The sequence below is a fragment of the Castor canadensis genome, chromosome 5 (assembly GCF_047511655.1).
Source record: "Castor canadensis chromosome 5, mCasCan1.hap1v2, whole genome shotgun sequence".
Classification (NCBI taxonomy): Eukaryota; Metazoa; Chordata; class Mammalia; order Rodentia; family Castoridae; genus Castor; species Castor canadensis.
In genome coordinates this window covers 76,264,022-76,278,299 of record NC_133390.1, presented here as the reverse complement: position 1 = coordinate 76,278,299, position 14,278 = coordinate 76,264,022, and the positions used below count along the sequence as shown (strand labels likewise).

Sequence of the window (14,278 nt, the reverse complement as noted above, 5' to 3'; positions counted from 1 at the left end):
GGTCAGGAGAAGACAGTAGGACCTTTGTGCTGAGGTCTACAGAGAGAGGTCAGGGACACGGAGAGGCTTGCCTAGAAGATCTACGTGTCCTTTCCCTCTCTGCAGCTCCATCGCCATCCTCGTTCTTGGGTTACCTTTGTGCCAGGAAGCACTGTGTTGGGTTATACTACTAGGTGGAGGGGATGAAGCAGACATTACCCTACCTTCCTGGGGGAGGAAACCCCAGTAACCATGGAACGCCTCACTGTTGAACAGAGCCTTCATTTATAGTGCACTTTTACATCCATTACTTTCTTTCATTCAGAACACACTAATGAGAGTGGAGAAACAGAGTCAACGGAGAGCTGAGACCAACTCTCTATCATTCCCATAGTACAGGATGCCCCTGTGACCTCTGGATGGCTCCCGCTGAGCAGGACTGAGCCCGTAGCCACTGTCAGCACTTGGAATCCTTCCTTTCTCTCACTTCCTTCCCCTCCCATCCATCTCTCTCCTTGCCCATTTTTCTTCAGTATTCTGCTCACTCTATTCCCTCTTCTTTCTTCTTCTCATCAGCCAGCACGTAGGAGGCCTCCATAAATAACGTTTAATTCTCCAGGAGCCCTTGGAGAGCCCATGAACATGCGTGTCCCCCTGGCGCACTTACGTCTCTTTGATCAGCAGCTCCTAGCTGGGGAGCTGGCCCAGTCCATACAGGGAGAAGCAGGTGTCTTGGAATAGCTCTGGAGGCTGGGAGACTGGAGCTCATGTGACACCTCTGCCAGTCAGAACCTTAGGTACTTACTCCCCCACTCTGGACTTCACTTTTCTCATCTGTGAAGAGGAATACTGACACTTACCTCCCAGGTAGCTGTAAGAGTTAGGAAACTTGACCTCATGGCACTGGTTATGTATTAGAAGCTCAATAAAGTCTCATTGTATGTGGCAGTCCCTGAAACACAGAACCCTCCCAAGGACTGGATTTGGAAATATCAGTGTCTGTGCTTGGATAATAAAATCCAGGAAACACCTGGAAGCATCACCAGAGAGGTGGAAGGGTGGAGAGGTGTCGCTGGACAGAGGCTGCTCATTGTTTTCTCCCTCTAGGCATCAGCCTCCCGCACTCTGGAGCCAGCCACTGATTCAATTAATGTTTGTCACTTTACAGTGTTGATGGGCTCATCTCTAACATTCCAGTGCCTAATGAGGGGTGTGCAGCTGCCGGGCAGTGAGTCCTGGAATCTCCCTGCCTTTGGCACACCCTGGGAGTAAGTGATTTTTAAAAGCTGGGAAGCCCAGAGTTACTTCCCCCAAGAGAGACTGGGTTAGTCCCAGTGTCAGTGTCAGCAAAGATCCAGAGCCCAACCTACAGAGGTTCTAGGTAAGTAAGTCAAGTACATCACACAGTCGGAGTTGGGAGCAGAGAGAGAAGGCAAAGTGCAAGAGGAACCCAGGTCAAGGAAAACCCAGTTCTTCCCAGAAGTCAAGGAAATTTTCCATAACTAGTAATCTGGAGATGAGAAATGGAGGGATTTCAAATATCAACTTATGGCCTCCCCTTCCAAGGTTCCCACATAGGTGATAGTAAAGGGATTGGAAGGCGTCACAGGTAAGGGGAGAGGATCACCAGCGAATTAGGAGGCGTCAGCAGGTTCATGGAAGAGGATGGTTGAGGGAGTGGTAGGTGAGGAGGAGGAAGCCACACCAGTACAGGTGGAGAGAGGCCATCTTTTTAGCAGAGCTCCAGAAAGGCTTGGACGTTGGCTACACCAGATGGGATGAAGGACAGGTATGCGATGTGGTAATGAAAGGAAGGGAAGTATTTGAAAGCTAGTATATAACAGTTGTCTCTGCTTCCATCCCTAGGAAAACAAACACACACACACACAAGTTATTTAAAGAGATGACAAGGCCCTGGAGAAACCAACCTATCACAAACATTCTGGCTTGTAGCATTCCCAGGACAACGGGCAGCTTGCTACTCCGCTGTCTAAACTCCTATCTGAGGGCACAGAGCTTCCAGAAGCAGTAATTTTTGTTCTGTCACTTCTGGTCTCAGAAATTAAAAATATAATTGCAGAAATTAAAACCTTGATTTGTTGGAAAACAAGGTTGAGGAGTGTCCCAGAAAGTAGTAAAGAGAGAGCAAAAAGATGTGAGAAAAGGGCCAGGTGTGGTAGCTCACATCTGTAATCTCAGCTAGTCAGGAGGTAGAGGATGGGAAGATCAAGGATTGAAGCCAGATCAGGCAAAGAGTTAGGAAACTCCATCTTGAAAAACAAGCCAGGCATTGTGGCACATATGTAATCCCAGCTACCTAGAGGTATAAAAGCATGAGCTCCAGTCCTCCGGCTTCCAGAGCTATTCCAAGGCACCCACGCCTGCCTGCTTCTCCCTGTATGGACTGGGCCAGCTGCCAAGCGAGGGCTTGCTGGGCACGGAGACATAAGTGCCAAGGTGACTCAAGTTATAGTCACCCTGCCTTAGGGGCTCTAGTCCTTTAAGGGGCTCCCTGAGAACTGAATGTTAAGAGAGAGCAATATAAACTTCAGCAACCTGCCAGAAGGGGTGAAGGGAAGGGAAAGAGCAAGGAAAGCACTTTGCTAATCAGCTAAACTAGATGTAAATGTCTCAATTTCAGTTATTAACAGATACCACCTAAATAAAATATATAAAAACACTATGCTGCTCATGAAAGCTACACCTACAGTAAAGAAAAGGGTGAAAATACTGAATGAAAAAAATATACACTAAAGCGATACTAGTCAAAAGAAAGCTGGTGTGCCTACATAAAAAAATCAGATGAAACAGGTTTTAAAAAGACACTGTGTGCTTAGAAAGGTTAGAGCCACTGGGTATTGAACCTTTATGTGACTTAAATTAGGACCAAACTTCTGTGCCAGTAATCAAATGATATATGCTGCATTATTTATATATATTTTATATGTAAATATATAAAAACTGACAGAATTATAATGGGAAATGAAAAATTCACTGCCAACCTTTTCCCAGTTGACAGGTAATTAACAGAGCATTAATGGAGAATGTCTGTAGTTGGCAGACCAAGATAAAAAAGTGAAATTTTTGTTTGTTTGTTTTTGTTTTCTGTGGTGCTAGCAAACAAAGCTTAGTGAACTTATAGAACAAAGTGAGTAAGATTTATGTAGTATCTAGTATCGAGCTCAACTTAGAAGAACAAGCACATACTTCTTTTCTCAAGCTCTTACAGAGTATTTGCTGGACTTGACTGTGTGCTCGGCCCTAAAGTCTTGGAACTATTCAAAGAATTGGGATCACAGAGACAACATTGATTTTGAAATCAATAATAGAAAGGTTAGAAATTCATTTGGAATAAAAAATACATTACAGCCCGGTGCTGAGGGCACTAGTAATCCTAGATACTCAGCAGGCAGAGATCAGGAGGACTGTGATTCGAAGTCAGCCCGGGCAAATAGTTTTTGAGACCCTATCTTGAAAAAACCTTCACAAAAAAGGGCTGGTGGAGTGGCTCAAGGTGCAGGCCCTGAGTTCAATCCCCAGTACTGCAAAAAATTAACAATAATACATTACTAAATAACTTGTAACTCAAAGAAAAATCACAATAGCTTATGAGAAAATTCATAGCTGAACAATAACAGATTGACATTTCTAATACCACCACTTCAAACTTGGGAGCTCCTGTGAAGGCAGTGCCTGGGGGTAATTTATGGCCTAAAAAAGGAAGAAGAATGAAAATTAATAGGCTAAGTATCTGATTAAGAAGTCATGGGTACAAACAACCAAATAGATGCAAAGAAAATAGAGGAAGGGACTATACTAACCATAAAAGCTGGTGACCAATGGTGTAGAAAACAATGGTGCATGGAGAGGGACAGTCAAGTCCAAGTCTGACCTGAGCAAAAGCTGACCAAATAGAAAGAACGAGACTGAGCAAGAAAAGTGAAAGTGGATAGAAACACTATTCAGGACTTCAAAAAGGGACAATTAGAGATCCAACAGAGATTTTAAAACTAAATAGAAATATTATGGAAAAGCCAGGTATAGTGATACATGCCTGTAATCCCAGCACTGAGGCGGAAGCAGGAGGATTGAAAGTTGAAGACCAGCTTGAGATACAGTGAAAAAACAAAAAACAAAATAGCAAGAACAACATGTATATGTGTGTGCATACTTAAAATTCACATACAGTAAAATTCCCTATTTCACTGTTTGCTGTTTTTACATTTTAAGTGGATCTTAAAAGCAAAATAATGCTTACAAGGGATGGGAAGAGGGCTGGAAGAAGAAGGGTGGCAGGACATGACCAATGCACACTTTCCATGTGTGGAAACATCACACTAAAGGGCCATCGGAGTGACTCTCTCCCTCGGGAGGTTCCATGGCAGCGGATTATTAGGCAGCAAGGTCAATTTACATGCTTGGTCTCTTTGCATGCAGCATGTCCTTTCTAGCTTCTCCACCATGTTGTGACACAGCACAGGGGCCCTCGCTGGAATACTAGCACTATCCTCTTGGACCTCCATAACTGTGACCTAAATAAACTTCTTTTCTTTATAAAGCCCTCAGTCTCAAGTACTCCCTATAAAGTACCTCGCCTCAGCTATTTTCTCATAGTAACACAAAACAGACTAATACAAAATACACATGGCTTCCTGCCATGCTCCAATAAGGAACTGCCAAGCATGTGAGTGAGATTTGGAAGCAGATCACCCAACCCCAGCTAGGATTACTGGAACCCCAGCCAACATTCTGATGACAGCCTCATGAGAGAGACCCTGACCACCCAACTAAGCTATTCCCAAATTACTGACCCTCAGACAATGTGTAATGAGTTATATTGCTCAAGCAACTAAGTAAGATTCGGGGTATTGGTCATGAAGCAAATAATATTTAACACACACACACACACACACACACTCACATAAAACCAGGCCAAGGCTTTCTAAGGGAGTTGTATAACACATTTATAGCAAAAATAATCCCCCCCTTTTTAAATTTTACAAACTATTCTAGAAACCCACTTCATGAGGTTGTATAATCCTCCAAAACCAGTAAAGGATTTTTTTTAAATGCAAGCAAACTTGCTAATGAACAGATATTGAAAGTTTTAAACAAAACATTGGGAAACTGCATTCTGCAATGCATCTTTGAAGTACATGGCCAGGCTTGGTTTACCTCAGGAATGCAAGCTCCTATTTTCTTTTCAACATCTATAAATTTATTTACCATTTTCACACATAAAAGGAAAAAATGTAAGCATGTTGATAAGGCAAAAATTGATAAAATTCAATAGCTACTCATGATTTCAAAAAATACTTGGCAAACAAGGGCCCAGAAATGCATCAGTGCTGAAGCAGTCGGTTACAATCAGGAGGCTGAGGATGACATTTCTAGTCAATGCAGGTAAGATTCCTTAAAATATAAAAATAATGAGTAAGAGTGTAACAAGAAGAGGCAAATTGTTAGAATTATTGCCGAATTTAAGATACTTATATAGAATAAATCATATTCCTAAAGGTTGGGGGTGGAGTTTAGTGGGAGAGTGCTTGCCTAACAGTCTTAAGGCCCAGAGTTTGTTCTCCACCACTTCAAAAAAAAAAAGATAATTACAAAGCATGTAACTTACAGATTAATGTCTATGATATGTAAAGAATTCCTACAAATCAATGAGAAAAAGACAAAATGGCACACTGCAAATTGATAAATACATATACACAAATAATTCCCCAAAAAAGAACTGTGACTGTTCAATAAACATTTTAAAATAACTTCACTACTTATCAGGGAAATATAAAGCAATGAGGCACCACTTCATACCAATCAGATTAACAAAACTTTAAAAATCAGACATTAACAAGAGTTGGGGAGGATATTGAGTGATGAGGAACAAAAGTACTGGAAATAAGTGTCCACCAACAAAGCACCAGGTGGATCATGGTGTAGTCATTCAGTAGAATATTATATAGATATTAAAATGAGCCAACTAGAGCCAAATACGTGGTATGGATAAATCTCAAAAGTATTGTAGCTCAGGAAAAAAAAAGTTGAAGACTACCATCTACAGATTAGCATCATTTATATAAAATTTTAAAACATGCAAAGTGTAACTTCAGCTTGTCAAGGTTGTAGACATCTGCAGTGAAATAATAAAAACACCCAGCAGATTTATTTAGCAGGTTCTCTCTAAAGAGAGAAGGAAAGGAATGAAGTCAGGGAAGAGATACACATATAGAGAGAGAAGTCTTCAACATTATCTGTTGTATTTTATTCTGCCAAAAAAATCTGAAGCAAGCATAGGAAAGTATAAAGATTTTATAAAGCTAGCAGAGGTACCCAAAGTTGTCTTCCATACTTTTCTGAATGTTTGAAGGAAATGGCCAGGATTTGGGGAGCAATGTTATAGGTAGTGGGGACCCCAGAAAGTAACCCTGTGGAAATGTGCAGTTTTACCCACAGCTCTGGCCCTCCCCTTGCAGCATGCCTGGGATAAAGAGGGCACAATATTTGCCGAACGAGTGAACCCAGGAAAAGGCACGGAGAAATGTTAGCGCTCCAGACACCAGCCACCCACTGCCTGACAGGGAACATCCCATTTGGTCCTTGCCACAGTGGTGGGGACCATTATTATCGTCACTCTGCAAGGAAACAGGCTTAGCTAAGAAGCTTGTCTGAGAATTGAGTCTGTATTCCATCAAAAACATTTGGAGTTTAAGCTGTTGGTAGTTTCAAAATTTGGAAATATGACAAAGTATGGCCAAAGAGTTATAGTGCAGGAGGCGCACTGAACACATACCCTGGAGTGAAGGGTAACCAGGACCAAAGAGGGGCATGTGCTCAGTGCTCACAGAACGCATGTGAACCAACTGGGCACAGGGAAGACTCTAGCAAGGAGGAGACATTTGACCTTAAACAAATATATCTACAAATGCCAGTATCCAGTTCTTCCTGCTCCCCATCCAGTTGGTGGTGCTGGGAGGATCCATTGCTGTGCACGCTGCACACAGAGCCTGACCACAAAGGCTGAGTTTCCCACGTATGAAGATGGACAGTTTTGAATGAAACCTCCAGTTTGAGAAAGTTTGCTCTACTTTTATACATATAGGGAAAAATAAAAAACCTTCAAAGCTCTCCTTAGAAGTCATGATGCCAGTGATAATTGCTCATCCTTTTCTAATAATAGCTTTCATCCATTGAGCCTTTACTGCACACAGGGCACTGGGTTAAGTCTGCTTTATTGCCTTTCTCACAGCAACCCTATGAGGCAGGGACAAGGAAACCAGACTGAGAATAGGTGCAGGTGTCCTGCCTACCATTGTCCGCAGTTACTCAGTGGTGGAGCTAGGATGGAACCCATAGTCGTCACCTTCCCAGCCCATATTTTAACCATTGCCTCTCACAGCACAGACAACTAATTAAAGCAACAATGGTTTAACTGCTTTCAATTGGAAGAATAAATGAGACTGTGATACAAGCATAATAAACTGGACCCAAGCTTATCATTACATTCATGAACACCTGTCACATGTTGGCGGCTCCATAAATGCTTGTGAAGTGAGGTGGTGTTTCATTCTAGGAAAAGAAAACCAAATGACATGTTTCAGCAAGTGGAAACTCACAGTAGGTGACTGGGCCATGCTGAGCAGTTTCCCAAGCCTTCCAAGGCACACCCCCACTCTCCAAATTAGCTCAGGGACCCTCCTCAGCCCACTCTTTGGCCTCCTGGGGAGTTCTTATTTCTCCCTCAAACCTATTTTACCCAATTCCCCAGAGCTTCTCCAAAGTGCTGGGCAGTCAGCCAGCCCTGACGAATTGGAATGGCTGCTGTCACTGGGGCTGAGCCCCTGGGGGAGGCTCTGGGTTTTCTTCTCTCAAAGCCTGTCACACAGGAGGCTTGTCCTGAAACTACAGGCTGAATGAATGGAGTCCCGGACTCTGCTAATAGCGCACGGACCAAACACGTACATAAAGTGAGAAGTTCTTTTGAAGTAAGAAAAGATAAGAACAGGTCACGATTCTCCCAGCAAAAGCCATCACTGGATTCACACGTTCACTTCACAAGTATTCTCGGGACACTTGAATGTGGAGGACAGGGCTCTCACGGGAGGTGTGCCCTAACCCCTCTCCACCTGACACCAAACCCGGTACAGCGGGACCGAGGGAGCCCCCAGGAATGCACAGCAGAGGGTGAGAGAGAGGCAGGTAAGCAGTCCTAATTTACAAATGTAAGGAGAGTCGAGGGAAACTGGAGGGACTGGGGGAGGGGAAGGAGGGAGAGGAACCGAGGGGGGAGAAGAGGAGGAGGACAGCAGCAGTCTGTCTGGATTCTCCCTGGAGCCACATCTGACAAGACTCTGGTCACGTTTTAATTAATTACAAGGTTTTCCTATTGACTCAAACAAGAGCCCTCTCTCTAATTAATTTTCGAACGAGCTGGCCAATTTTAATCATAGCAAACATAATGATCCCGGATAGGACGGCCTGAGCTGCTAAAAGCAGAAAATAAAGACCCCAGAAGAGACTGTGATCTGGACGTTCTCCCGTGGCCACCTGCTGGGCCCACGCCCAGGGTTCTGAGCCGGTGGGCAGCAGGGAAGGGAGCGGGGCTCCCAGTGCGCTGTCCACAGGAGGGCGGGGAGGAGCGCCCCGAGGGCTCGGGCACCACGGGTCACCCTCCAGCAGGGCCCAGAGCGACAGGCCGGCGCGCTGTTCCGGGCCATGGCACCGCGGGGACTCATCTCGGCCCACGAGGTCCAGGTGCTGCCGCAGCCACTCGACGAACGGCCACAAGCCACAATCACAGAGCCAGGGATTGTGGCCCAGCAGGACCTCCGCCAGCTGGGGCAGAGACCCAAACACGTCGCCAGGCAAGGTCTCCAGCTGGTTGTGGTCCAGCTGGACCGTCTCCAGGCTGCTGAGGTTGCGGAAGAGCGCACGGGGCAGAGCCCGTAGCCGGTTGTGGCGCAGCGACACCTGGCGCAGGTGGCCGAGGCCGCGCAGCAGGGCGTCGGGGAGCGCCACCAGGCCGTTGGAGTGCAGCGCGAGCACGCGCAGCTCCGCCAGGCCCTGGAACGCGCCCTCCGGGAGCGCGCTCAGGCGCGGGCTCAGCGTCACCCCCAGGACACGCAGATGGCTCAGGTTCCGGAAGGCGGCGGCCGGCAGCGTGCGCAGCTGGGTGCGGTTCAGCCAGAGTTCCCCCAGGCCCGCCATCTCCCCGAAGAGCACCTCGGGCAGCTCTTGTAGCGGGTTCTCGAACAAGGTCAGCAGAATCAAACGGCGCGAATGGAGAAAGAGCGCGGGGGGCAGAAACTCCAGGTGGTTCCTGGAAAGAGTCAAGGAGCTCAGGTTTCCCAGGCGATCGAAGGCACCGGGGACGATGGCACGGAGGTGATTGCTGCTCAGATGCAGCTCCATCAGGGCGCCCAGGTTGTCCAGCAGCCCCGAATCCAGAGACACGAGCTGGTTGGAGTGGAGCAGGAGTTTCTCAAGCTTGGCCTGTGCCCCAAGCAATCCCTCGGGCAGGTGGGTCAAGTTGTTTCCCGATAAATCCAACAACTTCAGGTTCCCCAGTTTCGTGAACAGGGTAGCAGGAAGGAAAGAGAGTTGATTGCGGTTCAGAACGAGCTCCCGAAGGTTAACCAGTTTCTGAAACGTATTCTGATCAATGGCCCTTAGTGCATTGTGGTCCAAGAACAACTGTTCGAGGAGCGCCATCTTATCCAGAAGCGCGCCTGGAAGATGAGTGATTTTGTTGTGCGACAGTCTAAGGGTTTTTAGTTTTACCAGGTCATCGAAGGTGCCGGGGGCGATGGCGATGATATGGCTGTCCGAGAGCATCAGGCGCTGCAAGACCGTCATGCCGCTGAAGCTGTGGTTCTGCAGGACGCCCTGGCCCATTCGGAAGAGCAGAATGTGCGTGAGGTTGGTGGGCAGGCCCAGCGCGGCGATGCGTGCCACGTTGCCGCCTGAGCACTGCACCGCATCACCGACCACGCACCTGCAGCCCTGGGGACAGGGGAAGGGCTTGGCGCGCAGGAGCCCGAGCACCGCGCACAGCAGCGCGCACCTCCTCAGCATGCCTGAAAAGGCGACACAAGAGTGTTTACACAGCGGATCTTGTCATCTTGTTACCCCTTTCCCCAGGATCCTCACTGCCTTTGCAGGTTGTCCACGTACAACCAACCTCTTTTCTTAGGAGGGCTAATTTCACCAGATGGTGAAAAGATGCTCCTTCACCAATATTTTTTCTACTCAGTTTAAGGAATTGAAATTAAAGTGTTTCAAACTATACAACAGTTACCAACTTGAAATCTGCACATAGAACTACTAAATCATTTTCACATCCAACTTCGCAAACATCGCAAAGTAGTGCCCTCTGAAAATTTTAGCTGTGCGTTGACTCCCGGCATTGGCTATAACGAACAGTCAGGAAGGAAAGAGCGATGTGTGTACTCACCCCTGATTCTTTTTCTCACAGTCATGCTGTTTACAAATATCAATTTACTCTACTAAACCGTGAAAACCCCAGAACAGCAAATACTTATCTGCTAAGAAGAGCAGGTAACAATGCCCATTACTAAGTTACACCAGGGGTGGTTCTTTGCACTTTATATTATGTTCATTTAATCCTTACAATAACTACGAAGTGGCAACTATTATCCTCAACTCAAGGGTAAGAACATGAAGAAAAGAGAAGTTAAGTAACTTGAGCTGGGTATGGTAGTGACTTCTGTAATCCCAGCACTTGGGAGGCTGAGGCAGAGGATCCTGAGGTCCATATTCAGGCTGGGCTACAAAGTGAGACCTTGTCTCAAACAAAACAACCCAAAAAGGTTAAGCAACTTAACTACAGTCACAAAATTGGATTTGCAGGTCATATTTCTGACAGCATAAATAAGGAGCTTCTGCTTCTAAGATGCTTAATAAATATTAATACTTGTGACACTGAATTATCTGTGAAATACAGTGTATTACTAGTCTGCCAAAGCAATGTTTCCCAAGTGAAATTTTATACATTGTTTCTAGTGCCAAATTTTATGTACACACACAAAGACTGAGCCCACTAATTACCTAGTCTCATTTTTAAAATTTAAATTTGACCTTACCTGAAGTGGTTCTGCACCCCAAAGCAACTGAAAGGCTTAGCATTGTGCCTGTGACTCTGCACTTTCCAAAGGAAGAGGGAATATCTTTGCATCCTGAGGATAAAGACTACCAGAACACAGCCAGGGAACGGACGCTATCTCTGAGGGCATATTCTGGTTTTAATGACAAATTTCTCCAAACTGAAAGAGACCATATGTAACTTGAGTCTTGCTGCCATCAAAGCTAAATGATAGCAGGAGGGGGGGGACGTTTTTCCATAAATGGCACAAAAAGTTTATTGACAGATCACTGTAGCAGCCATACCCCTAGATGAGCCACGCTTGTGTCTTCTTTTGCATGCTATGTTGTGCCAACTCTCCTCTATTTCCCCCCTTTCTTTTATGAACAAGGCTAAGAACATTCTCAGATGATCCACTCTACCCCTGCCCCACCAAGGAACAATAAAGCAAAAAATACTGGAACACGCTCCATGGGCATTGCCGGCTTGAAGGGTTTTCATGTGTTTGGTTCACCAACCTGCTTTCCAGAATGCGTACTGATACTAATGGCACTGACCATGTGCCACTTCTCTGCCCACACCTAGCCTTGATACTGTAGAATTTTTGTCATCCATATAATTATCTCAAAAAGGTTTTTACATTTGCTTAATGGTGAACTTGAACCTCCCCATATAATTAAGAGCTCCATCTTAATTATATTATCTTGTGCTCCATCTAAGAAATTTGGGTTCCCTTTTGCCCATTTTTTTGAGACAAGGTCACATTATGTAGCCCAGGCTGGCCTTGAACTCATGATCCTCTAGCCTCAGCTTCCTGAGTGCTGGGATTACAAGCTGAGTGAGCCATCATGCCTTGCTTTTCCCATTTTTCCTATATTCAACTATACTGTAGGCATTCCTTATATATTATTCTATTGATTCCTTGTCAGTTACAGGTGTTCACCAACCTCTACACCTTGTCTTTTCATATTTATGGTGTCTTTAGATGAACAGAAAGTCTTAATACAGGTAACATCTTTTGTTATTTGTACTTTATTAAATTCTCTCAGGTCAGAAAATATTCCCCTATATTCTCTTAAAATTTTATTTTGTACTTAGCATTCAGATCTCGAATTCACATAGGACTTATTTTTGTGATGACGTAGGAGTTCAATTTTATTTTTCTCCATTAGGATAGCAGCACTATGAAAAATCAGCACCTTATGAATGCACAGGCCTGTTTCTGGATTTTTTTTTTTAATCCCTGAAACACTGCACTGAGATAACCTAATGTTTAAAAGCCTAAAAATATCCAGTGGTTTATGAAGTATAAAATAGACATTCTTATAAGGCAATGACTGATGGAAATATTAACTAGTTCTGACTTCTAAAAAACAATTTAGTGCATCCACCAAATTTAAAATACACTAAAAATACACCCTGTAAGTTTCCCTGGTGGCCTGAGGGTCAGCCACCATCATCCATGACACAGTTAACTCTGTACACCAGGAAGCTCATTCATTTCATTTGCTTCAGAGGAAACAAATGGTCAACGATGCCCTTCACCCAGGGAAGGCAACAGAACCTAAGACAGAAATTAGTGATAAATGAGCTAAAATCATGGCCTGTAGGAAATAGTGAAAGCAACCCAAAAACAGAATGAAGAAAGGCCAGGGTACAGCAAAGACTAAAAAGTCTAAGGAATATTCTACAATGACTTTATCTGAGGCCATTGTGTGGATTTTTCACAAAGATCAATAAACTGTAAAAATTTCAAAAGAAGAGATATGCACACAAAAACATTTATTGCGAGATATAGAAAAAAGTGAAAACCTGTCAACAAGGAACTGGTTGCTTACATGATGATTCCTGCATGCAACAGGAGGCTCTGCACACTTTAAGTGGTGACTAACTTTCTGAGATACACTGAATGACATAAAACAAAGCAGTGTAGCACATAAGATGGGATCCTACTTATGGTGAATTCTAAAGAAAAATGATACATGCTTTTTTCTGGAATTAGACAAGAAAGAAACTTCAATGTTCACCTTTTGAGGGAGAAATCAGGAAATAGCTGTACTTCTTTATATATACTAAGAGGCTGAATTTTTTTAAATGTGCTTGCTTACATCACTAATTTAAAATTTTTTTGGTGATACTGGGGTTTGAACTTGGCCTTAGAGCTTGCTAGGCAAGTGCTCTACCACTTGAGCCACACCCCAACCCACTAACTTAAATTTTTAAAGCACACAAAAAAGTGAGGGCTGGCAGAGTGGCTCAAGTGGTAGTATCTGACAAGTGTGAGACCCTGAGTTCAGTTCCCAGCATTGCCAAAAACTAAAGTGAAAGCTCATACTTGGATTGCTAAAGAATAAATATTCACCTCTGGAATTATAAGATGGAGTGGTAGAGAAGTGTGTACTAAATTATTTTACCCAGGTTGGGAAGGAAGCCCCTTACATTCATAGGTGTTACAAGAAAAAGCACCATCAATCTTTGATGTAGCCAAGGGCAGGAAACTCAACAAGTGCTGACCTGACTGAAATCATCTGCTAGTCAGTCCTAAACCACAGGAGGAGCCAGTGCCTCTACAGGTATCATAGGCTCTTTTAGTTCTCACCAAGAGAACAATTGCAGAGCCCAGGACTGCTATCCTACTTCTACACTGCAGAAACCAGTGAGTGACTGAAAATACCTAGGCTCAAACAAAGCCTTCACCCACCTTATCCATCATTCCACAGCCTACCACATCCCTAGAGGCTGCATGTCTCCTGGACAATGTGGGATTCCTGGAAACACAGCCCACCCAGGACAAAGGTCAACTCAAACTCTGCCATCTCTGGGATTTCTATAGCCATTAGTTAGCTAGTTTCTCTCATCTTTCCTGGTGTGTTCTGTGGTATTAACTTTGGGGTTGATCCTCCCTACTATTGATAGACTGTAAGTCCCTGGTCTATTTCAGTATTTCCCTCCAACTTCCTGACACTTCGTATATGGCTCTATTGCATCTGACTGCATTGCTTCCCTAGGGTGGTCAGGGGCCTGATGTGACCTAGGAATGCTGTACTGACTGCCTTCAAAAATCTGAGGTGTAAAAAACAGTAGCAAAAATAAATAAGGAAATGCGGCACTATTAAACAGGAAAATAAGTCCAGAGAGGGTTGTATTCACATAACTAAAAAGCCAACTAATGTATAAAGACAGGAAAAATCATGGAAA

At 44.5% G+C, this 14,278-nt stretch overlaps 1 protein-coding gene across 1 annotated transcript; it reads right to left on the bottom strand.

The window, feature by feature from the left end:
- Positions 1-8,318: 8,318 nt before the first annotated feature.
- Gp5 (glycoprotein V platelet) lies at positions 8,319-10,053 on the bottom strand. Its single transcript, XM_020186747.2, has one exon. It carries the CDS (start codon positions 10,051-10,053, stop codon positions 8,371-8,373), a length of 1,683 nt encoding a protein of 560 aa, XP_020042336.2. The 3' UTR covers positions 8,319-8,370.
- Positions 10,054-14,278: the final 4,225 nt, after the last annotated feature.

Coding starts and splice junctions, on each gene's coding strand:
- Gp5 (XM_020186747.2), bottom strand. CDS start 10,053: ATGCTGAGGAGGTGCGCGCTGCTGTGCGCGGTGCTCGGGCTCCTGCGC.